The 25,912-nt window shown below is 42.0% G+C and overlaps 2 protein-coding genes across 5 annotated transcripts in view; both read left to right on the forward strand.

The window, feature by feature from the left end:
- Window positions 1-1,149: 1,149 nt before the first annotated feature.
- On the forward strand, window positions 1,150-10,921 carry capzb (capping actin protein of muscle Z-line subunit beta). Of its 2 annotated transcripts, XM_089009694.1 has the most exons (10): window positions 1,150-1,369; window positions 3,898-3,987; window positions 5,695-5,816; window positions 6,900-7,013; window positions 7,094-7,235; window positions 7,356-7,472; window positions 7,536-7,601; window positions 7,702-7,778; window positions 8,808-8,909; window positions 9,996-10,921. In XM_089009694.1, the coding sequence occupies exons 1-9, from the start codon at window positions 1,367-1,369 to the stop codon at window positions 8,899-8,901; spliced, it is 825 nt and encodes a 274-aa protein (XP_088865820.1). In that variant the 5' UTR covers window positions 1,150-1,366; the 3' UTR covers window positions 8,902-8,909; window positions 9,996-10,921. The 2 variants fall into 2 exon arrangements, with proteins under 2 accessions (XP_088865820.1, XP_088865821.1); XM_089009695.1 differs by lacking the exon at window positions 8,808-8,909 and having other exon boundaries at window positions 1,155-1,369.
- A 1,467-nt stretch (window positions 10,922-12,388) lies between these two features.
- Window positions 12,389-25,912, forward strand: part of celsr2 (cadherin, EGF LAG seven-pass G-type receptor 2) — a 58,169-nt gene continuing 44,645 nt past the window's right edge. For 2 of the 3 annotated variants that reach the window (XM_089009691.1, XM_089009692.1), the window contains exon 1: window positions 12,440-16,231. In XM_089009691.1, the coding sequence (XP_088865817.1) occupies window positions 12,697-16,231 (3,535 nt within the window). In that variant the 5' untranslated portion in view covers window positions 12,440-12,696. Of the gene's footprint in view, window positions 16,232-25,912 lie in introns of all 3 variants that reach the window. The other variant, XM_089009693.1, reaches the window with a different exon arrangement.

Raw genomic sequence — 25,912 nt, forward strand, 5'->3', positions numbered from 1 at the left:
GTAAAATGCAAAATATTTTTACAATAAAGTCAGTTTTGTGAATTGTTAAAACGTGCTATCACCAGTTTTCATTGCGGTTCCTGCCACTTCCGTCCAAGTTCCGCCGCGATGTTTCTTGTTCCCTAATAGTCCATATATTGCGAGAGTTTAAAAAATAAATAACTTGGCCTTTGACTCCCGAGAATATCGATATAACGAGACTTTACTGCATTTTATTAGGAGCTTTCAAGGACAACCAAAAGGTAAGCCCGTCCTTTCCTGGTTGTCGCCAAACAAGGCTGAGTATATAATCTGGTAAATACATTCAAGACTTTCTGATTGCTTTTGCTGTGTATGTGAAAAGGTATCGACTGCCCAAACCACAGGTGTCAAACTCCACAGGGGGCCAGATCCGGACCGCCATATCATTTTATGTGGATAGCAAATCATATGTGTCAACTTGCTGAAATGTGTACTGAAATGTCAAATTGTCATGCGTGATAAATATTATTTAGATTTTACAATAATCCGATACCCTGTTTAGACTTTCTTGAACAGTAATCAAAAGAACTATTTTAGTTGACCTGATTTATTCCAAATCTAGTAATCCATTAATTTGTAACAAGTAACAATGCGATTAGCCCTTTTTTGTGGTTTCACTGTCAAAAGTAACTCCAAAGTGGCCCGAGACCTAAAATCACATTGAGAGTAAAACAAATCTATAAAGCCTGTTTTGAAATTGACATTGGGAACAAAGATAAAAGGGCCCCTCACACTGTATGGCAGTGTGTAAAAACGAACGACACATTTTGATTCTACCTCCAAAACTGTCATAGAAAATATTGTTGACGCCTTTTTAAAATTGTATTGATGCATTCGTGTAATGTATGAACTTCAAAGGGGGGTTTTGCTTTAAAAAAAAATAACAAACAAAAAATTAATGAATAAAATTCTATCTTTGACGTCCTGACTTGAAAAGGATCGTGAAAAAGGTCTCGACTCCACAGGAAGACTGTCAATGCAGTGTGAGAAAGTAACCGCACAGCCCAAGTGCACCACTCCTCTCTTGCCATACTTGGCAATGCCTTTCTTGCTTCGTCGCGATTGGTTGGAACCGAGAAGGCCCTGAGTGACCCGGACACGCAACCGAGGCCCGTTTACTGACTGCAGCCTCTTCTTCCTGTAAGACCGGTTGAGGAAGTGAATTTCGCTGACAGGGCTGGGTTCACTGAGGGAGAGGCGAACAAAACATCTTCCGCGGGGGGACAGCAAAAAAAAAAAAAACAAGAAAGCGAGAAGAGCAGTTTGACAAACCATTCGAAGAATATAAGGCGTACAGTCACCGGTGATATTGTGCCTCCCTTGCACAGCTGAGAACGCCGCAGACATGGTAAGGTTCGCGCGGTTGGACCTGGAGCGAGCGAGAGGTGGAAGACTTTTGCTGGGGCTAGTGGCTAACTAACTAACTGCTATTGGTGCTACGCGAGGCTAAGCTAACGCTAGCAGTAGCCACCAGCTGCTAGCTGATAGTAACCTGAGAGGAACAGCTGGAGTTGGTCGGAGAGTTGACAATAAGTTACACACGGTTTGATTATCGTTACGATTACTTTCGACCTACCGTGGAATTAAAATATTTTAACGTATGGCAAAACGAACAGTGGCTTCCTCCAGCTAGTTTGTGAGCTAACCGTTAGCTGAGCTGGGGTTCCCCGTAGGCGTAAAGTTAGCACAGGATGTTTTGGATTTGACACGAGTTCGTGAAATGGATTTGAGTGCAGTCCCGATAGAACACACATGCAGAACTCAGCCCACTGCTCGTGTCCCACCCAGGTACACGCAAGTTAAAATAGCTCAACGTGGTGCCCGTTGCTATATTAAGACTGGCTGCTCCCAACATTCGCGATCATGACAAGCTGGCTGTCAGTCTTAAGTGGTCATTTTTCAAGTTGTTCTTGTTAGTTTGTTCTCAGTTTTCTTGTTTTTCTTATCTCTCAGAAGGACAGTCTCAAAACAAATCTATTGTTATTGGCTAATTACCTTGAATATGCTCATGTTTGCAACAAATAAAAGTAAATGAAGTTCTCACTACGTCGACAGAAGCTAATCTTCGTCTTCTCCAAAGGACTTTAGCTTGGCAATCAAAAATGTCAAATAATTTCTAGAGCCATTCTAACCCACATCCTGACAAATGTTGAGGTGCTTTTGAGCAGAGCAATACACAAACCAACCACCCCTGCCTGCCCAATATCTCACACCACTTTCACTCTGGACATCATTCCTTGCATTCTTGTTCGTGTGTGATCTGGTTCTCTATGCAGTGTTTTTGAAAGTCCTGCACTGTCATCCCCCCAAGTTTACATGTCCATGTGGTCTTAAATGTCTTCTCTCTGAAGTGGTAAAAGCAGCTGTCCCTTCTCCCCAGTCACCCGCTCTCCCCGGCCTCACTTCATCCATCTTGCTGGCTCAACTCCCCCTCTGACCCCAAAGTTGTTGCGCCGAGCGAGTGTTTACTCGAAGACGGGAGCACTGCTAAACACAACGTCAAAGGAGGCGCAGGTGTCTGATGGAACAACCTGACGCATTGGCTGAGAGCGATTCTTAAGACGAGGCAAAAAGAAACATTGCAGTCAATTTGACATGACCTTGAAACAAGTGTTTTGTTAAGGGTCATCTTTGATGAAAATGTTTACAGGAAGCTGGCCGTCCATCTGTGACATTTTTGTCCAGTTTTTGTCCAGCTGCATGAGTACACTTCTGTACTGAACAAAGTCAGTGAATTGCATTTGGAATGGTTATAACAGTCCATTTGATACATTAAATGTGTTGGATGCACTAAAACTATGTATTGGGAAATCAAATCAACAAAGTCCCTAAATGGTTTTTCCTAATCAGTCGAAGTTGCACCGTTGTGTTTTTTCCCCCTTTTACTCTTCCACAGCCGCCTACAGTTTGCCTTTCTTCACATTCCCCAGCGTTTCGTGTTGTGGCTGGTCTGCCCTGGTTTCCGATGCATATTTAAGGAAGAAAATCCCCCCTGGGAGAGACTTTGCGGTGTACTCCTCCGTTCTCACTTGCAGTCTTAATCGACACTTTTCATTCTGACCTCAGATCTTGGTTTGTCACTCTTGAATCATGATAGTCTTGATTATCCCCACAATTCTTCCAGCAGCTTTTCAACTCATCATTTACATATCAACTTTTACACACCTGAATGTGATTTCTAGTCGGCTTGTCCAAACACCATGCAGTATATTCACTCACAACTTTTAGTTAACAGACAATCTTAACTGCTTTTATTCTTGTAAGTAAGCAAAGGTGTAAGAAAATACACATCCGCAAAAAAGACCAACGGGACATTAATGAGTGGACTCTACAGTGTATTCTATTCCTTAAACTAGATGGGTATTATTTCGACTCCCTTGCATCTTCATCAAAAAAATTGTTGGTCTCAAAAAAAAAAAGTAGACCACTTCATCACACAAAAATCTCAACAATGAAGCCTGGGTCACACTGACGGAGCGCTTCTGAAGACTCAATTTACTAATTCATATTGTACTAGGACATTGCTCACGTGACAAGATGTGAGTGCAATTCATGCTGGAGCTGGAAATGTTCTGAGTGCACTTTAACAGGGCGAGCAGCATTTGGGCCGCATAGGATGTGTGTGATTTATTTATTTATGTCGAACTCGTACGAACAGCGATTGCGCTTTATCATAATTTTATGCTGAGAATGAAATCATTTACGATGTGGGTAACTAGCGTCGATGGCGAACATTTTTTTTAGCCTACAGATTGAAAGCTTTGAATGCAAACAGTGCAAATGAAGGCGGGTCGGTCGTGTTTTGAAACAGGCACATGTTTGTCTGGACATGCCTTTTCGATCTGACTGATTCAAATGTTGTGTTTTTTTTTTAAGAGTGAACAACAGTTAGACTGTGCCCTGGACTTGATGCGGCGTCTGCCGCCACAACAGATCGAGAAGAACCTCAGCGACCTCATTGACCTGGTGAGTCTTGCATTGCTTATTTTGTCACAATGTCCTCCCCTCTGTGTGGCCGTCTCGGATCAAAGTTTTACAATACGATGATGGCGATACTCATTGTCGGGCCAATGATGGCGCTTCATAAATTTATTAGACCACCTATTATGAACCTGAACATTCATGTATGTTAAAAATAATTCCAAATTTGAGATATTTTACGATATTAAACAGCATTGGATTAGATTGGATTAGCCTTTATTAGTCTCACAGTAGAGAAATTTACATTTCGCAGTAGCAAAATGATGAATGGAAGAAATAGAAAAACAAAATAAATAACGCTGTAAAGGCAGCCACTTTCGCAGCGCCATCCCAAAGTCAAAACAAGAACAAAAAAACAAATAATATGACAACACAAAAGACATAGACATGTCATTCAATCTTCAACACTTTCTGCACCCTCTTTGTTAAACGAAGCAGTTCTAGATTAATGATGAGCGGATCAAAGCGTCCTTTTCACCAGTGGATCGGGGACATCATGATGAAATGTGCACGTCTGCTACAAGCTAAATGTTGAAAGCAAAGACGAAGCTGTAGCATCTATTGACAAAAAGAGATTGTCTCACATCTCCTGTCCCACGTAAATCCGCTTCAATTCCAAGCCGCGACAGTTCCACATGCAGGTCGGTGTTCTGCGCTGATGCTTTTTTCTTCTCATCGCGGGCCCCTCTGGCCATGCCGCAGAGTGTCCAAAAGCACCAGACTTTCTGCTGAATAAAGCGGAGATGTGAAAATACTTGCCATTACAGCTGGATACAGGATAAAAAAAATTACTAATAATACATTGTATTCATAAGCGCCTTTCAAAACTCACGGGCACTTTACAGGATAATACCTGAAAAGAAAGAAACATCCAAATTGATGATCTTGTCTGCAGTGTGAACATAAGCCTTGCTGTGTTTAACCACAACAAATCAAGCCAAGAGTTTAATACAAAGTCTTGAAAGGAAATGAAGTCACACTCCGAATGCGACATCTTGTTTACAGCAGATTACATTCCTCCACTACCCCACCCGCTCACCTTATTTGCTCATCACCTTTGACCTCTCTCCCCGCTCTCCTCTCACCCATTTGACTGTGTATAGTACTTTGTGATGATTATCGTTACTCCCAATCACTTTTTTTTTTTGCCGTCTTCGCTGCCCGGAACTTTGAGCTTCACCATATTGGTTCCATCTCAAGTCGCAAGGATTTTAAGTCACCTGAAATTACTTTTTTGTCCTGCACACTCATTTCGTTTTTTTTTTAAGATGGCCAGGTGTGCATGTGTCCGTGTGTGTTTTACACTGGGAATGTGGGATCCTTTTTAGAGAAAACAGGGCTTCTTTTGTGTTTGTGCAACGATGCAGCGGACATAGAGGGTCCGTGTCAGTCTGTGAGAACTAATTTGTACCACCATATCCCCAAGATATTATGTTTCCGACTGATATTTTATTCCTCCTCTGCTTATTAAAGGACGCTGGAATGTCAGTCGGAGACATTCAACCATTTCTTGCCTTAAATGGGGGTATTCTTTTCCGTTGCGTGTCATGTTGTCACGAGAACCCTGGGGGTTGTTGTTTGCTCTCGAACTGTCAACTTAGCCCCCCTGGTCTCTCTTTGAGATGCAGTCACATTGTCATGTTGATTCTGTAAAACCTTACAAAGCTTTTTTCTTTGTGTATTTGTGTCCAGGTGCCCAGACTGTGCGAGGACCTTCTCTCCTCTGTGGACCAACCCCTGAAGATCGCCCGTGATAAGGCTGTGGGCAAAGACTACCTGCTTTGTGATTACAATCGGGATGGTGACTCCTACAGGTAGAGAGCGTTACTGCAAAATGCTAATGGCTGAAACGAGACGTCTTAAAGGACTCAAAACCGTGACAAGTACACCGCAAATTACCAATGTGCACGTAGATAAGGTTCATACATTTCTTGGAGAGGCGAACATGGTCAAATGCAAGAGAAGGCAGCTTTATATTATATATCTGTGCTGTATTTTTCCCCCTCTACATTCACATCATACGGTTTCATCAGACAAGCACATATGAATATTTTGTTTTGTCATATGCAGACATGCCAGTCTAAATATTACAATAAATATTTTTGGAACAGATATCACTATCATTTTAATCAGCTTTTTGGTCAATGTGGAAACAAGAACGGTTGAGCGACATCACCGCCTGAACTCATTCGCTGCCATTCCCGTATTTATTCGGGAATTTAACAGTATGTCGTGGAGTATCATTCCTGAATTTGTTCGGTTTTGTTTTTTTTTTCTTGCGGGGTGCCTATAAAACGCTAGTCACACCTCTGGCAAAGTTTTTTTCCCCTTCCACGAAGGGGCAACATTTGCCGTTTGTCCATGTTAGCGCTTTGTTCCAGCTTCAGCTCTTGTTAAAGCACTATATAAATCAATATGTATGTATTGTAGTTTGTCCAGCTGCCTCCATTTCAAGCTCAGCTAACCCATATAGCTTATTAATTATTTTTTTCTGATGAAAGAAGAGAGTCTAAGGTTTCTTACGCTGCATTGAATGTTTATGTAGTCCTAAAACTCAATATTCTGTGGTTCCTGAAATTTGTGTGAAAACGACAAAAACCCTCGCACTGGAGTGGACACATTTTTGCTCACGTCTGGCAGTGAATGAGTTAATTTTGTGTTTTATATGTAATTTTATATACAGTAAAGTCTCGTTATATCGATATTCAAGGGAGTCCGAAAAAATATCGATATAACCGGGACTATCGATATATCCGACCCTGTTTGCATGTAATTTTCTCCGTGCGTGCATAGAAATAGTATCGATATAACCGGGATTATCGATATATCCGATATCGATATAACGAGACTTTACTGTACTTTCAACACTTATCCTGCTCTACTTCCTGATACTTTAGATCCCCGTGGAGTAATAAGTACGACCCCCCCATTGAAGACGGTGCCATGCCTTCGTCTCGCTTGAGGAAACTGGAGGTGGAAGCCAATAACGCCTTTGATCAGTACAGAGATCTGTGAGTTTACATGAAATAAACAGACACAAAAACACACGCAAATACATTCACCCTCACGCAACCCCATAATTTGTGCGCAGGTACTTTGAAGGTGGGGTCTCATCAGTGTACCTTTGGGATTTGGACCACGGCTTCGCCGGCGTTATTCTCATCAAAAAGGCTGGAGATGGATCCAAAAAGATCAAAGGGTGTTGGGACTCCATCCATGTAGTGGAGGTGCAGGTGAGTTTCAAGTCTCACTGGTTCTGCGCTTGTCAACTGCAGACCAGAGAAGAAGTCTTTCAAAACCGGAGCGGAATATAAGATGCACCATTGAGCAAGTTGTGATCTTGGCGTGTTCAGGAAAAGTCCACTGGACGCAACGCGCACTACAAACTCACCTCCACCGTCATGTTGTGGCTTCAGACGACTAAGAGTGACTCTGGCACCATGAATCTGGGCGGCAGCCTCACAAGACAAGTACGGACGGTCTCAAACTTGAACGCAACCAACTTGACCAACCTTTTTGATTCCTCTACGCAGGCGGAAAAAGACGATACAGTTGGAGAGTCCTCGCCCCACATCGCCAACATCGGACGCCTTGTCGAAGTCAGTGGAGTGACAAGCTGATGCCCGCCACCCACCCACCCCCGGGGCAATGCCCCCCTGCTGTTACTCTTCCATTAAGCATTGACATGTCTCGTTGCAGGAAATGGAGAACAAGATTCGCTCCACACTGAATGATATCTACTTTGGGAAAACTAAGGACATTGTCAACGGACTTAGGTAAGGATTATAAGGGGATGAGTGTTCTCATGTTTCCTTGAAAAAGCGCCAGCAGCAACCGCAGCTCCTATTGATAAGACTCTGCCTTTTTTCCCCTTCCCTGTTTCAGACTTAATGTCTGCTACAAGCTAATTTTAGAGAGATGCCAGCCCTCATGATTTCCTGGTATGCCCAGGAGTCAAAATCTGCAATTTCCAACATTACAGACGTCTAAAAGATGCGTCTGGTAGCAAACAGGAGAAAAAAAAAACTTTGCCCTTATTGGGCCATCTTGAACGCTAAATTCAGACTGATATATGATATACAGACACTCCCCAACTTACGACGATTTGAGTTACGAACAACGGTACATACGAACATTTTTTGCAGGTATGTCGAAAAATGTTCGGACGGAGATGCTGTAAGTTAGATTTTGTATTGCGCGCCTGGATGTTTACGCGACGGACACCAAGGCTGACCAATCAGCGCCCGGCTATACTGAGGTGTTGCCAACGAGTTCAGGCCCTGATCCGCCGAGCTCGCTTATGATTGGCTGCGTAGAGTATGTGGGCGGGGTGCAAATCCCTCTTACCAGTTGACGCTGGAGGAGGATGTGATGGATAACAAAAAGTAATGGCTGCTGCCACGTAATTCACTGAAGACCCAAGGATATGTGCCGTCGTACTACAGTCGGTGTCAATTTTTTTTATGATTGTTAGAGCGTCTGTGTGTTATACTTCCCCGTTCAGCGTTTGACTTAAACATACATTCCATGCAAAATGTAGCACTGAAGAAACTTACGAACGACCGCTCGGAACGTATCTCGTTCGTAAGGTGGGGTGCGTCTGTATCTTTACAAAAAACTGATTTGTCTCCTGAGCCTTCTTAGCATCTCTCCTTTAATTTCTCTATTTTTTTATATGTACAGCCTGTCCTCTTCCACGATCTCCACAATCTTCCTATATTTCTACTTTTCAAACATGGCTTTTTCCACGTTCTCTCCACCGCGTAAAGCTCTCCCTCCCACCCTTCCTCTTATCTCTGCTCTAGATCTATTGAGTCTTTGCCTGATAACCAAAAGTACCGACAGCTCCAGAGGGAGCTGTCGCAGGTCCTCACCCAGCGTCAGATCTTCATTGACTAGGGCCGGAGGTACAGCCTGGCATGAGGAGTGTGCACGTGTGTGGAAAACATGAAAAAAAAGCTGAGCAGGACAAACGCTCGGTTCTGTTCGTGTTTAATTGAAAACACATTAACAGGCGATGAGCCAAAATAGTGACAGTTTGACCCTGAGTACTTCTAAATAGCTGAAGGTCGTGAAATGAGAAGGCTTTAAATTTTCAAAAAATATGGTTTTATATAAAGGTGTATTTCTTTGCTCAAATTAAGCCAGGGGTGGTACCATACTAACCATCAACCATGACATGCATGTATTCTTTAAATTCAACTGCTAAACTTCCTTTATTTAACAGGAAACATACATTAAGTTCAGCTTTCCAATAAGAAGATCATTATTATCTTGTCATTCGTTTATTGAAACATGCATAGGAGAGTGATGAAATAAACACTTGTATTGGCGGGGACACTTTTGTTGGAGACACTCATTTCATAGATTACTGTATTTTCCGACGCACCCAAAAGCCTTGATTTTCGTTAAAAGATGACCCTGCGCCTTATATGTGAAGTCACATTGAGCCACAACAGGTCTCACAACTACTGTCAGCAGCCACCGACTCCATTTCCTCCTTGTAGAAGTAGTGTGTAACCTCAGCCTGTTGTCCCTTATATTTGGAAGACTTTTACATATTTAAATATATTTGGAAAACTTTTCATTCATTGAAGGTGCGTCTTACAGTTCAGTGTGCCTTATATATGGAAAAAGTTTGAAAATACACCATTCACTGGGGTTGCGCCTTATACTCCGGTGTGCCTTATACACCGGAAAATACGGTATTTTGAAGCAGCCTTCAAGATCTCTGTGGTTCATGCCAATGTGTGCTCGAATAGCATCCTGCAGTGTCCTCCGTAAAAATGTGTGTGTATATATATATATATATATTTCACTCGAGAGTTATGAGTACATTTAATTGGATTTCTGGAGAAAGTTTGTACTTTGACACAGTAAGTAAACATTCAGGAGAAGAAACTGGACTTTACTAACATTCTTCCAGATTTATTTTCTCATAGTTACTGTATCCACACTGAGTAACTACTAACGTCTGTCTCTCGCCCTCGCAGGAGTGTCACATCTCTGGCCGACAAGTCAAAGCAGGAGGCTCTCCAAAGCGAACTTTTCAAGGCGCTCAAACTGAAAAACCAAAGCTAGAGATGCTACTGTTCTGTCTGTTTCTCTCCGCCATTTTTTCTCATGTTAATTTTCCCTGTCTTTCTCTTTCTCTCTCACCACCTCCTCATCCAGCGCTGCACTCTTGTTTATTTGTGGGAAAGTTAAAAAAAAAGAAATTAAAATAAAAAAGAGAAAAAGCTTAGCTTTTCTCTCGCCCTTTCTCCTGTCAAATTTTGTTGTTTTCATGTATTTCTACATGTTCTGAAGCCATTTGCTCACACTCCCTTCCATGTCCCATGAAATTAAGATTAACGGTTAACAATAATTTTGCAGCGTGACGGTCGGTGTGGTACTAATCCACCCCCCCCCCCCCCCAACTCACCTTTTCTGCAATATGTCCTCTTCCTTGAACACACGACCCCCCCCCCCCCCCAGAACCTTCCCCACCCAACTTTCGATTTGTTTGTCCAAATTGATAACTGTCGTTTTAGTCTTCCCTTCACATGGAGGCTTTTGCCTTGTGTCGGAAGATTTTTTTTCTCATCATCTGTCGGCATGCATGTGAGCCCGTGTGTAAGCGAGGAACTGCAGTAAGTGGAAAATACTTCACCGCCATAATAATGACCCACGACCACCTTGCCACAATGTGTATAACATGACGGTTTAACCCCCCCCCCCTCGACAGTATCTTAACTTTCCCCTCTGCTCACCTTCTATGTCTTTGTTGGGGGGGGTCACAGTTTTTTTGTCAGTGGAAAACTTTGACCATTTCCATTTTGGAGGGGAAACTTTGTATTTTGTTTTTGTTTTAATTTTGTAAAGCTTATGATTCATATTGTATTAGAGCCTCCAGCAACAATAAAAAGTAAAAAAGCCACTTTTTTTCTTTCTTCATAGGTCAGACAGTTGGGGATGGACAATCAATTGATTAAATGTTACAAACTTAGTTGATTGTGTGGAGTTGTTGCACCAAAAAGCGGATGTGCTGTTAATTCACTCTCATTTAGTTTTTGGTGTAAAATCCAATTAATCGGATTCATTCAACTGATTCTCCTATTTCAAAAATATGAAATACATTTAGTTGACAAAGAGATTGTAGTCAAATGGTCATTTCTAGTGCGTAGTTCAAGAGACCGTTAACATGTTCTATATGTGACACGGACATTTTACAATTCAATACCATAATTGTTGCGTACTCCTATTCACCTATTTCAATCAAGGCTTCTCTGCAGTGAGAAATAACTTCCTCCTGAGCAGGATTCCATTAATATTCTGTCAGAGACTGAGTAGAAGAAACTCAAGATTGAGTCTTTGATATCATTTTGACTGATCTCAAAATTCCAGGACGGAAGGGCAAAGTCATCGTAATAAAAAAAAAGATTGAAAACCAACCCTTCTAACTTTGAAGAGACTCGGTTTCTATCTAGCCAAACCGGCGTTGTTTGTATTTATAATCATAAAAATGCTAATCTGTCTGTGTTGTTTGTATTTTTAACCATAGAAATGCAAATGTAGAAGTAGCGCTTTGCTCGTTTGTCCGCAAGATGGCAGTAATGCTTCATGTTGTGTATTGAAAAACGAGAAAGACATTGTCAAATGAATACGTACTGCGCCTTGTGATTTTCAGTGCTCAAGAATAACGTTTTTATTTTTGTACATTGTGTCGATTTTAATTAGATTTATTATTGTTATAATATACTTTAGTATTTTGGGTCTCTATGCACCCAGTCTCAAAAAGGTTGTTGATTATCACACACTGAGATGAAATCTACTTGGTTTTTATTATGTTATGAGACACACAGTGAAAATGAATCGCAGCTGGAAAATGTTTACTTGGCACACCTCAACAATTATACACGTTTTGATATCAGAGTCAAGCAACTTTGAAGGTTCAAAAATCCAAGTATGTCACAAGATGCAGAACTTGCTTAATGATCTCAATGATTTCCACACGAATGAACCGGTGGAGGGGCAAACTGACTGCGCGGTGTTTTACACGTGAGTCAAAGACTGAAGAATGTCATCTATTAATGAGTAAACCACCCTTGGGGTGGTTTTTGGAAGGGTCACGGATGTTTGTCACTCATTAATTCTAATACACGTTGTGGGAGATCGCCATTGGGTCCCATCTGCATTTGAAGAAGGCACAAAAGAGTCGAGCAAAGTATGTTCGGCGTAAATAAGAGAATGAGTGAAATAAATTAACTTTACCGACAGGAGCCACTGTTGACTTTCTCGTGTTTACGTTTAAGAAATGAAGCAGCGGGAAGGAAGTCTTCATTTATCTCCGGTGGCAGGATTTGTGGACCCCTTCGCGTAACTGTCTAACGTTTGCTTACACGCACGCCGGGTTATGTTAATGAGGACCCCGAGTGGGTAGTAGGAGCCATTTTCACCATTCAAGCAGAGTTGCGCTGGCGCTCAGGATGTTCGAGCGAGCCTCTCGGCGTGTGTGAATGTGTTTGTGTGTACGCTTGTGTGAAAGAGTCCGTCCTGCAAAGGGTTTACCTCAAACAAAATATCCTCCTGGAGTGAGAACTGCGAGGGAGCATGGGCTCCTCCGCAACAAAAGAAAAGTCACTGGTGGAAAGTTTAAGGAGCCACACATTTTGAACTGCTCTCTACGAACCCTTGGATGCACATTGAGGAGCGATGCACTTCGTTCAGTTGGATTTTCTGCTTCTTTGCTGTTGGTGGAAGTTGGGTCCCCTGGTGTCCAGTTACGTGATTCACCTCAGCGAGGATGTCCGACCAAGGACGGTGCTGGCCGGCGTCGAACAGCGTGCTCGGTGCGCTCTGGATCAGGTGCTTGCGCCTAGAGCCACCGAACGTTTCCTGGACACAGACCCCGCGACAGGAACTGTGTTTCTTTCGAACTGCATAAAGTGCTCATTACTGTGCTCCAACCCATTTACACTGTACACCGTGTCGGACTGCGTGGACTCCGTGGGTTCTGATTACCGGCATCTCATCACCAGCCGCTATGATATTCACATCCACGGAAGAAACTGCTCCAAAAAGCCCACAAGGACAATAGATTGGGACATGGAAGTTCTCAGTTTATGTGTCAAGCCCGCGCAGTGTCACCAAGCAGGGTTCCGTTTATTTACAGTGAGGGGGCTGTTACCTGGAGTGCCCACCCGCTGCCGGGTCACCAGCCGGGGTCCCTTCTACTTCTCAGATGGGGACTTGTTTGTGTCTAAGACTCTGTGCTGGAGCCAGGAGACCCTCCTGGAGCTGGACCTGCTCTGCGATGTCCTGGTCGGTGACGGATCCTCGCGAGTTGACCCCATCTTCATCCACTGGCGTTTAGGACAAGGCCCCTTTCTTCAGGGCCACATCAAAAAGCTGCTTGAAAAGGCGGTGCGCTCCAACTTGGGAATTGTTGGAAGAAGGAGAAGAAGCATCAACAGCAGCCCTCAATTTCAGCCCCCAATGTACCAGGTGTCAGTGGCAGAGAACAAGCCAGTTGGAACTTCTGTTGTTGTTTTGAAAGCAATAGATGCAGATGAAGGTGAAGCGGGGCGGCTGGAGTATTTCATCGAGGCTCTCTTTGACAGCCGATCGAATCACCTTTTTGCTGTGGATCCGGCCAGTGGCGCCGTGTCCACGGTGGAGTTGTTGGATCGCGAGACCAAAGAAACTCACGTGTTCCGCGTAACCGCTGTGGACCATGGAACCCCTCGGCGCACGGCCATGGCCACACTCACCATCACAGTCAGCGACGCTAATGACCACAATCCCGTTTTTGAGCAGCAGGACTATAAGGAAAGTATCAGGGAGAACCTCGAGATCGGCTATGAAGTATTGACGGTAAGGGCCACTGATGGGGACGCGCCAATTAATGGTAACATTCTTTATCAGATCCTTAATAATAACGGGTCAAATGATGTGTTTGAGATTGACCCCAGGTCAGGTGTTATTCGGACCAAAGGCCTCGTAGACAGGGAAGCGGTAGATGCGTATATGCTGGTAGTCCAGGCAAATGACCAAGGTCGTGACCCCGGTCCCCGCAGTGCCACAGCGACTGTATACATTGTGGTGGAGGATGACAATGACAACGCTCCCCAGTTTAGTGAGAAACGCTACGTGGTCCAGGTTCCTGAGGACTTGGCTCCTAATACTGAGATCCTGCAGGTGACCGCCACAGACCATGACAGGGGTAGCAATGCCATGGTCCACTTCAGCATCATGAGTGGGAACTCTAGAGGACAGTTTTATATTGATGCCCAGACAGGAAAAATGGATTTAGTGAGTCACCTGGATTATGAGGCAAGCAAAGAATACACTTTAAGAATCCGAGCTCAGGATGGTGGCCGTCCCCCTCTTTCCAATATCAGCGGTCTGGTCACGGTGCAGGTGATGGATGTTAACGACAACGCCCCCATTTTTGTCAGCACCCCATTCCAGGCTACCGTGTTGGAGAACGTGCCACTAGGCTACTCCATCATCCACATCCAAGCCGTGGACGCCGACTCCGGGGACAACTCCAGGTTGGACTATCGTCTCACAGAAACCATGCCAAACTTCCCTTTCACCATCAACAACAGCACAGGGTGGATCATAGTGGCGGCCGAACTGGACAGAGAAAGTGTCGACTTCTACAACTTTGGCGTGGAGGCCCGAGATCATGGCTACCCTGCCATGTCTTCCTCAGCCAGCATTAGCATGACCATTCTCGATGTCAACGACAACAATCCAGAGTTCACCCAGAAGTCATACTACATGCGATTGAATGAGGATGCAGCTGTCGGGACTAGTGTTGTGACGGTGTCCGCTGTGGACCAGGACATTAACAGCGTGGTGACGTACCAGATTTCTAGTGGAAACACTCGCAACCGGTTCTCCATCACAAGTCAGAGCGGAGGTGGTCTTATCACACTGGCACTGCCTTTGGACTATAAACTAGAACGGCAATATGTACTGACTGTGACTGCGAGCGATGGTACACTCTTTGACACGGCTAAAGTGTTTGTTAACGTCACAGATGCCAACACGCACAGGCCCGTGTTTCAGAGCTCCCATTACACTGTCAACATCAATGAGGACAAACCGGCGGGTACCACGGTAGTGCTTATAAGCGCCACGGATGAAGACACGGGAGAGAATGCCCGCATCACCTATTATATGGACGACAGCATTCCACAGTTTGACATCGATCCTGACACGGGAGCCGTCACGACGCAGATGGAACTGGACTATGAGGACCAGGTGTCCTACACATTAGCCATCACTGCCCGCGATAATGGCATCCCCCAGAAGTCTGACACCACCTACCTGGAGATTCTGGTGAACGACGTGAATGATAACTCACCGCGTTTCCTCAGAGACAATTACTTGGGCTCTGTGATGGAGGACGTGGCAGTGTTCACCAGCGTGGTCCAGGTGTCCGCCACTGATCGCGACTCTGGACTCAATGGCCGCGTCTTCTACACCTTCCTGGGTGGTGAAGATGGTGAAGGCGACTTCACCATCGAATCCACATCAGGTATTGTTCGCACGCTACGTAGATTGGATCGAGAAAATGTGCCAGTTTACAGCCTGCAGGCTTTTGCCATGGACAAAGGTGTTCCATCTCTAAAAACGCCAATAAGCATCCAGGTGACAATTCTAGACGTGAATGACAACCCACCCGTGTTTAAGAAAGATGAGTTTGACATTATGGTAGACGAAAACACCCCCATTGGCCTTGTGGTGGCATTTATCTCAGCAACAGACCCGGATGAAGGCAGCAATGCACAGATCATGTACCAGATCGTGGAAGGGAACATCCCTGAGATGTTCCAGCTTGATATCTTCTCAGGAGAACTGACATCACTTATCGACCTGGACTATGAGATGAGGTCTGAGTACATCATCGTGGTCCAGGCCACCTCTGCCCCTTTGGTCAGCCGCGCTACAGTCCACATCAAACTGGTGGACAAGAACGACAACGTACCTGTGCTCAAAAACTTCCAGATCATCTTCAACAACTACGTGACGGACAAATCCAGCAGCTTCCCGGCTGGAGTGATTGGCCGCATCCCCGCCCACGACCCGGATGTGTCGGACCAGCTCCACTACAGCTTTAAGGTTGGCAATGAGTTGAACCTAGTGCTACTCAACCAAACAACAGGGGAGATTCAGCTGAGCCAGGCACTTGATAACAACCGTCCCCTGGAGGCCTCCATGAGAATATCAGTGTCAGGTAAGAAAATAACATCGCCCAGACTCACTCAGATGTACTCTTGTTGTATTTCCATTTTCACATCGCTTTACTTGATAATGGAAACGAACAGTGGCTTATGTATGGCTTCTTCTGCTTACCAAGTGATTTTCAACGCAATAGAAATATTCATGAGGTAGGATTAATATTCTCCACAGGTCAGGTTGGAAAACAAGACATTCCAAAGCATTCAAATTCAGGTCTTGGATTTGAATTGTTTTGTTTGTTTGATGTGGCTCACATTCTGTAATTACTTGGAGCCTCAAAAAGGAAACTCTCCTAGTTGGACTAGCTTGATTTGTAACCATCTATTGTGAAGATTTAAATAGCTGCCAGACTGAGCTTGTCTGTATCCTGCGTGATTCACACACAGTGGGCAGACTGATCTGCACCCATAATTGTCAATTATATCATCACTCTTGCCCCCCCCCCCCCCCCCCCCCCCCAAAAAAAAAAAAAAAAAAAGACTAAACTCATTCAATTATGGTCCGTTTCTGGAGCTTGTTTAGACTGGCACCTGAGAGTTTGTTTACGCGGACTGTTTTATTGTTCCATTGTTGTTTGTTTGATTATTTAACGGTGTTTAAGGTTTAAGAGCAACTGCATCTTTGATGACAGGCAAACTGCGTTTTTAACAACAGATTGAACTCATGGCTTTGGCTCACCAATTGTCTTGATAAAGGCTTTAATTTAGCAGAATTTGAGTTTTTCTCACTTGGACAATGTGAGTTAACATGAATTACACTCTAAAGTGTTCGAGTGCAACCTTCCCCCCTATGTGCCACAGGAGTGTGGACTGTAAATCTGTCTTTTCTTTTGACCTTGGCAGAAGTGAGGAGAAAACGAAACACAACAGGGAGCTCAATTAAGAGACACTGCGCATAATGGTTAAATTGAACGTGGATGTGGATTAAAGCTGATGGGCATTTTGGGGATTTGTCTGAGCTGGCTAAGTGGGTTGGTGATTAACTGTGCAGTAGATATAGCATCAGTGTTGTTGATAACGTCCGTACGGGTGTATGCACTTTTGACAATGTCATTGTCATAGGTCAAAGTATGCATATTCAGTACTGCCTTTTTTATTTGAACGATTTCATTTTGGATGAATGGTTCGCAAGGGTATTTGCACATCTGTCGCACTATTCAAGGTTTAGAGCTTGAATCTCAGGTCTGAGTGTCCAAAGTTTGTACATTTACCACATGTGCGCATTCTTTTCCCCCTGCTGCTCCGGCTTCTTGCCACATTTCCTAAGACGTTCTTGTTCTGTACATTTCAAATTTTTATTCTTGACATTGCAATTAATTGACTAGAACGTAGCCCACAGCTCACCCGAAACATAAAACAAAATGTTTGAATAGATCATTCAAATGAAACCTCAAATTATTATTATTTTTGGATTTGATTGGATTCGCCATTATTAGTCACACAATGGAGACATTTACATTTAACAGCAGCAACGTTATGAAAGGGAGAGTAAGGGAAAGGAATAATGAGAAAAACAAAATATAGGAGTTGCTGTAAAGGCAGCCACTCTCATATTGAAGTCAACAGAACAAAAAATAAAATGACACAACACAAAAGACACAGACCGTCATTCACTCTTAAGCACTTTCTGCACTCTCTTTGTTGTATGAAGCAGTTCTAGACGAAAGAAGGATCAAAGCCTCCTTTTCACCAGTGGATCAGGGACGTCATGGTGAAATGTGCATGTGTGCTACAAGCTGTATATTGGAAGTAAACACAAAGCTGTAGCATCCCATGACAAAAAGAAAATGTCTCACATCTCTTGCCCCATGTAAATCTGCTTCAATTCCAAGCCGCGACAGTTCCAGACATGAATTTATTTATTCATTTATTTATTACTCCTTGTTTGATCCAGATTTTGACCTAATGTCGTGTGTTGAATCCTCAACCAAATGCACTTGCTATAAATTACCTATCATTGCCTCTGCCCTTTTTTTTATAACCCAGCGCTGGGTTCACTAATGGTATTTTCACCCAATTTGGTTTACTTTTGGCCGAGCAATTTGAATAGTTGGGAATATCAATGGTAAGTCCTACAAACGCTGATCATTGCATGATTAGTGTGGCTTGTCACTATAGTGGATTAAAAGCCTTTTGTGCCTCTGGAGATCAATAGTGAGTGATTGATCGATGAATTGGTTCTCAAAGTCATAACAGGCTCCGGTCAAGGTGATGCAGCTACGACGCCATAGCTAAGCAATTACCATCTGCGTCTTCTTGCACCTTCTTGGAGTATGGATCTGCTAACACTTCTGCTAAAGGCATAGGGGGGTTGAAGTTGCAGATGTTTGAACTGTGAGCTGGATTAAAGTTGCAGCAAAGAAAGAAGCAAGAAGGGAAAGTCTCCTCCTTTTGAAGCCACTGACCCCAATTTTCAAAGGCTTTCCCCCTCCGGGGACCTCTCAAGTCTTCCCCATTATCTTCTTCTTCATGCAGCAGTTTAGAAGGCCCCTTATGATCGACGATTTGTGATGGGCTCTTTTGTTTGTCGTTGGCCTGTGATTAACAGAGCTTCTGAGCGCCCGCTTTCCAGTGGTGAAATGGTTTGAATGAAGCCGAACTTGCCTTATAAGCTTCAGAAGTCAAAACTTGGAGTCGACATCATCTTCTCGTCAATGATTTTCAAAATGTTTTAGCGCTCACTTAATTTTTTTGTTTGTAATCACATTCAGCTAAAGGTAAAAGCTTTATGCCACAAGAATGATATTGAAATGAGCTTCCCCATCCAATGTCAATATCATTGATGTTTTCCTCAAATTGCTCCAAAAATTGTAACAATGCACCCTTTTTATAGCACACCGTCAATGCTAATTGTAAGACCCAATATCACAGGTGTCAAAGTCAAGGCCCGGGGGCCATAACTGACCCGCTACATCAGAGGTGTCAAAGTCATTTTTTTGCCGCAGGCCACGTTTTACCTACGGTTCCTTCTCGAGGGCCATTATGAATTTAGGGAACCCATTAGAATGTTTAATCCCCTCCACATATTACATATAGAGCGCACAACAAATTGAGAAATAACCAGTTTTCAAATCTGAAGTAAAAAAATAATGACTGTTATTGTGGTTTACATGGGGCAAATTGATTTTTTTTTCAGACTTCAGCAAGCATCATGGAATTTCACAGGTTTGATTTGCCTTCGCGGGCCGAATAAATTGATGTGGCGGGCCAGATTTGGCCCTCGGGCCTTGACTTTGACACCTGTGCGGTACATCATTTTATTCGGCCGGCGAAAGCAAATCAAACTTGTGAAATTGCATGATGTTTGCTCAAGTCCAAATCAAAATTTCAAATTGTCCCATGTAAACCACAACAGTCATTATTTTTTATTTCAAATTTGAAAACTAGTAATTCATTAATTTATTGCACGCTCAATATGTAATATGTGTAGGGGATGAAACATTCTAATGGTTTTCCCAAATTCCTAACGGCCCCTAAGAGGAAACCCTAACAACAATGTGGTAAAATTTGAAAGGATCCAATACGCAGAATAATGTTTCAAAAGATCCCCAACCACCTCCCATGTAACTGACCTATATTCATAAATTAATTAGCCATTACAGAGAAATGAGCAGGCGCCATTGGAGTCAACCTTTAATCATTGAAAGAGACGACAATGTTCACGTCAATGAAACAAACGAGAAGATAAAAACAGTGATTGCATCTTTGCCTGGGTAATAAACACAATTTGATCATTTAGTAGTCAGCGTATAATTAAGAGTCACAGCTATGCTGGCGGATTTGCAGTCTTCATGCGCTGTGGTATGACACTTCGACGTGAAATTAATCCTCTGATTTTCTTCTGCACAAATTGAATCTGCGATATAGACGGCCGTATTCTGGTCACAGCAGTAGCCGAGGGGGGCTTTTTCATCATCCGTGGGATTAAATTTGCTTTTGCATCTCTTTCCTAGGATGTGTCAGATCAGTGTTGACTCACTCGCGGCAGATCAACCGTCGCGGGCCGCGAGTGAGCTTGCATTAATAGGTGTTTGTATCAGAAGCCGCATTTTGTTCTCCATTGTCCTCTTATTGCATCCTTAAGACCGGCTAATGTTCTTAATAAGATGGCGGCAGTTGTGTGAGTGAAGTGTGTTTCTATTGTTTTGTACATGTGGGGATGGCCTAGACAGTGACCTGATTAGTTTAACCTCCTTTGTTACAAATAATGTATACATACGCTTTAATATGCAACAAGGACACTTTGTCCTTTGTTTTAATCCTATTGACACATTGTTGAAAGAATCCACTGCAGGGATTGTGACCAAGAACCGAGAACCATCGGTTGGGCTTAGCGTTGAGTTCCCTTTTATATTACGTCTGTGTAAGCTCTCAGTCGTACAGGATTTTTATATTACGCTTTTCATCAAAGAATATTCTTAATAATAATAATAATAATAATAATAATAATAATAATAATAATAATAATAATAATACATTTCATTTCTAAGCACCTTTCAAAACTCAAGGTCACTTTACAGTCACAGGATAAGTTTTTCTGTGGATGAGTAGCGGCAGCCACACGCGCCAGCGTTCACTCAACCCGGAAGTAACTCAAATAGAATAGTAAGACAAATAGATAGAAAGCTAGCTAGCAAGCCAATAGATAGCTAATAACTAGCCAGATAGATAGCTAGACATCCAGCCAGATAGCTATTGTACGGTATTACATAATAATAATAATAATAATAATAATAATAATAATAATAATAATAATACATTTCATTTTTTAGCACCTTTCCAAAATCACTTATTTTTCATCAAATAATATTCTTAATAATAATAATAATAATAATAATAATAATAATAATAATAATAATAATAATAATAATAATAAGGTCACTTTACAGTAACAGGATAAGTTTTTCTGTGGATGAGTAGCGGCAGCCACACGCGCCAGCGTTCACTCAACCCGGAAGTAACTCAAATAGAATAGTAAGACAAATAGATAAAAAGCTAGCTAGCAAGCCAATAGATAGCTAATAACTAGCCAGATAGATAGCTAGACATCCAGCCAGATAGCTATTGTACGGTATTACATAATAATAATAATAATAATAATAATAATAATAATAATAATAATACATTTCATTTTTTAGCACCTTTCCAAAATCACTTATTTTTCATCAAATAATATTCTTAATAATAATAATAATAATAATAATAATAATAATAATAATAATAATAATAAGGTCACTTTACAGTAACAGGATAAGTTTTTCTGTGGATGAGTAGCGGCAGCCACACGCGCCAGCGTTCACTCAACCCGGAAGTAACTCAAATAGAATAGTAAGACAAATAGATAAAAAGCTAGCTAGCAAGCCAATAGATAGCTAATAACTAGCCAGATAGATAGCTAGACATCCAGCCAGATAGCTATTGTACGGTATTACATAATAATAATAATAATAATAATAATAATAATAATAATAATAATAATAATAATAATAATACATTTCATTTTTTAGCACCTTTCCAAAATCACTTATTTTTCATCAAAGAATATTCATAATAATAATAATAACAATAATAATAATACATTTCATTTCTAAGCACCTTTCAAAACTCTCAAGGTCACTTTACAGTCACAGGATAAGTTTTTCTGTGGATGAGTAGCGGCAGCCACACGCGCCAGCGTTCACTCAACCCGGAAGTAACTCAAATAGAATAGTAAGACAAATAGATAGAAAGCTAGCTAGCAAGCCAATAGATAGCTAATAGCTAGCCAGCTACATAGCTAGCCAGCCAACCAAATAGCTATTGTACGGTATTACAGAAAAGACAAAAAGAATAGATTTAGCACAATATTTCTTACTATTGTCTACATAAACAAAAGTCAAAAGAACAAAAACAACTAAATAACAAATAATATGACAACACAAAGACACAGTCATTCATTCTTCAGCACTTGACAAGAATATTGATTCAATTAATTTTCCATCTTATTTTTTTTCTTATCATTATCCACATTCTGTTTTACAGCGGTATTTCACTTCTTTTCTTGTGCTCAATGCTTCTGACCGGCAATAAGATGAAGTTTTTCCTTCCCAAGGCTATACTACCTGTAAATACTTGTGATGACCTTGTAGTATTACCAAGACGGAAGCCTACCAAACAGGCTCCATCGGGTCTTTGGTTTCACAAAGAAGTTTAAATATTTAGATGCTCCCTTTACCGTCTTGTAGAAACAAGTTGTAGTTATTCTTGTGTAAGACAATACTGCATGACTTGAATTTCTATAGAAACGCATTATCCTTGATGTGAGTTTCATTTTATTTTAAATCATCTAAATTTTGAAGCTGCTTAGAACTCTGGAAGGTTCTTGTGGTTGATCTCTCCATCAATAGTGAAACTTGAGTAATTTGTCGAGTGTGTGTGTGTGTGTGTGTGTGTTTTGCTTTTACATGAGGTGACAATCGCCGGAGGCACCTGTAATTTTTTTTTTCTGTACGTAAGATGTCAGTCACACTATACCTGTTGGGAATGCGTGTAGCTGGAAGGAGGCAGTTGAGGGATGATTTGGGTTGACAAATGCTAAATATGTGCGTTTATTATTTCTTAACTTTAAAACAGATCTTAAAACTGCTATTGATGTGATATGTTCAAAAATCCATTCATTTTGACATAGTTTTTTTTTCTCTGAATGATTGGATAACACATAACCTATATTGTAAACAACCAAACATCTGTGAGTTGTGAATTTCTCCGTTGTGAGACCGATAAAGGTTATATAATTTAATTTAATGTAATTTAATCTCATTAATCTGATTTAATCAAATCGAATGTAATGTAATTTAATGTCATGTAATGTAATGTCATGTAATTTGATCTAATTGAATCTGATTAAAATGATTTAAACTAATTTAATATGATTTAATGTAATGTAATTTAATGTAATTTAATTTAATTTAATCTGATTTAATCTAATTTAATTTAATCTAATTTAATATAATTTAAACTATATTAATTTAACATTTTTTCATATAAATTAATCTAATCTAATTTAATCTAATTTGATGTAATGTAATATAATTTAATGTAAAATAATTTAATGTGATTGAATTTAACCTTGCGAAGTGTTAATGAATCATGTGATGCTGCATCCTATGATCTTAAATAGCATCAGTCCCCATTTGATAAAATGGAGCCCAGCAACTCTGGAAAAGTTCTTGTCCTTGTTGGGACAGTAGAAGACCTGTGACCTGTGACCTGTAACCCCCTTTTGTCATCATGTCTCCCATTCCCATGTTGTTCCTATCTGAGTCTATCTGACTCTCACCTCTGTAACCTCCAATGTTCCCTCCCATCATTTCAAACTCCTCCGTCCCCCCTCTAAGTCTGTCCCGTCTTTTTAGACTGTTGTGCACTCTCACCCCCTCCCTCGTCGGTGAGTCCCCCACACGCCATCCCCCAGCTACCCCTCCCTGGTCCGTGAAAGGAAGAATGCCTAAGAGAAATGCTTTGTTAAGCGGCCTGTTGTCATGGTGAACCCAGCAATGCCTGAGAAATTCCTAGTGGGTGGGGATGTGGGCTAAGGTCCCCTTTTGTGGGGCGAAGATGCGGGGGAGGGGTTGGCACATAAAGTTCTAAAGAGTAACTGTCCCCGTCTCCCACTTTGGCAGTGAAGCATGTCAGGTTTTCTTTGGAACTGTGGTACTCCGGGAGACGCTGACCTGTCCCGCCGGGTGCAGACGTTTTTATAGGCCGTGCGGCGAGGTGGCCGACACCTGACCTCCGATATAAACCATCTCTCTCGTGATGTTTTTTCTTTCTTTCATAGTTTACACCTACATGTGGTAAACGTCAGAAGACTAAAAGCACCTGAGACCTCTTGTTGGTATAATGGTTCTGCTGTCTTTCTCAAGCACTCAGAGGGTATCCCATTTCTTGTTTCTGGCTTTTTTTTGTCAGTAGCGGGACATTGGTGTGTTTCTCTACACTTGACTGCAGTATGAGGGTCCCGCAGAGGAAGCGTAGGTGTGTGTTAGAGAGGGGGGTGACATCATCTGTTAGACAGAAGTTGTTTGCGATTAGGGTTGGTGCAATGACAAGGTTAGGCCTTATTTATTAGGGTTGTCCCGCATTGTACAGATCCTTCTGGCAGACAATGGGAGTGGCCTCTGTTGGTCTGGAGGAGGGGCTGTGAGCAACTTTCTGTCTTTCTGTCCACTTGTTTGAATTTTATGGAGTAAGTACTTACTGTAGTTGTTTAATGGTGACACTGCTTGGCATGCCACAGCCCTACTTACTATTATAAAAGGTGCTTGTTTGTTTTGATACACAGGTTGCTTCATATATTCAGCCATGTTCGTGTTGTTCCCTAATTTTTGTCCAGATCATAAAATATACTCATATCCTCTCAGGATGCAGACCTCAGCTGAACCTAGCGGACATCGCTGCCAGCGAACAGTTCCCACATTCTGAATGTTACATTCGCGCTACATTGCTCCCATTTAGCATGGAACCAACCAGATTGAGATTTCTCAATGACCTGGTTTCATATGCTCTGGCTACACACTGTAATCTGTCAACATTAAACTGTTAAACGCGTGGTGTGACTGTGAGCTGCAGCGATCTCTGACCTGTGGAAATTTTTCAACTGTCTCACCAGGGCCTTGTATTGATCGTGACAGGAGGGCGTCAATGTAGTGAAACAGATGGTCCTCCCTGTGAGCCACTCCAACTGTGATTGGGATTTCACAGTTTGCAGGCAATGTGTGATTGGATGCAGGTTGTAGTTTTCTCTTTGAGAAATATAATTTTGGAATTAAATATGGGCAAGAAAATTAATTACAATGAGTTGAAAAGTTTTAAACTTGCAAAATCCCAAATTACATTGTTGATTAATGGATAATGGTGTGCATTCCATTTTTGGTCTTTGTTATAGTTAGATAGCATCAATATGTGCTTCACAAGAAACACTATATGCTATACTAAATATATATGAATAGTGCGTGAATATAAAAAAAACAGCCACAGGTATGAATAGGTAGGTATGAAATGTTCCTTTTGAGCTTAATGCTAACCATGATGCTATGCTAACGTTCATGCTTTGTATTAGTTTTCATTCGACAGTTGCCCCTAGCATCATGGCCGCCATATCTGTACATGCATTGATTTTAATGGGAAAGTAATCCCAACTAACATGGCCACCCCCTGTCAACATGGCCGCCATATTGGCACACCCCTTAGCAGACTCGACTGTTACCCTCCTTTATTTTTACTTAGGGTATGTTTGGAAATGCACTCCAAGGGTGCTCTGCTACACTCCAAATAAAACTATAGAGCCTATATTGTTACTCACGCCGAAAGATGTGCTATCTATGAATTACAACGGACTCCTTGTGAGGCAGGAAACATTTGATACTTAATGGCTTCAAAACTTGGTTAATCAATGATCAATTTTGTACAATTGTTCAGTTAATTGGATTATGTTCACCTCTGTCTTGTAGCAAATATCAAGTGACCGTCGATTGAAACAAATGACATCATCCTCGCCCGCATCTCCGCATGCAAATGTCTTGTCCCTATTGCACTGACAGCAATTTCGTTTGATATGCAAATGATCTGATTGCGAGAGGTCAGATTCCTTTCCTGAGCCGCCACGCTGGAAGGAGCGTGCCAATTTCTTGAGTCTG

Source organism: Hippocampus bargibanti, linkage group LG12, assembly GCF_051943395.1.
Source record: "Hippocampus bargibanti isolate YZ-2025 linkage group LG12, ASM5194339v1, whole genome shotgun sequence".
In the NCBI taxonomy this organism is placed as follows: domain Eukaryota; kingdom Metazoa; phylum Chordata; class Actinopteri; order Syngnathiformes; family Syngnathidae; genus Hippocampus; species Hippocampus bargibanti.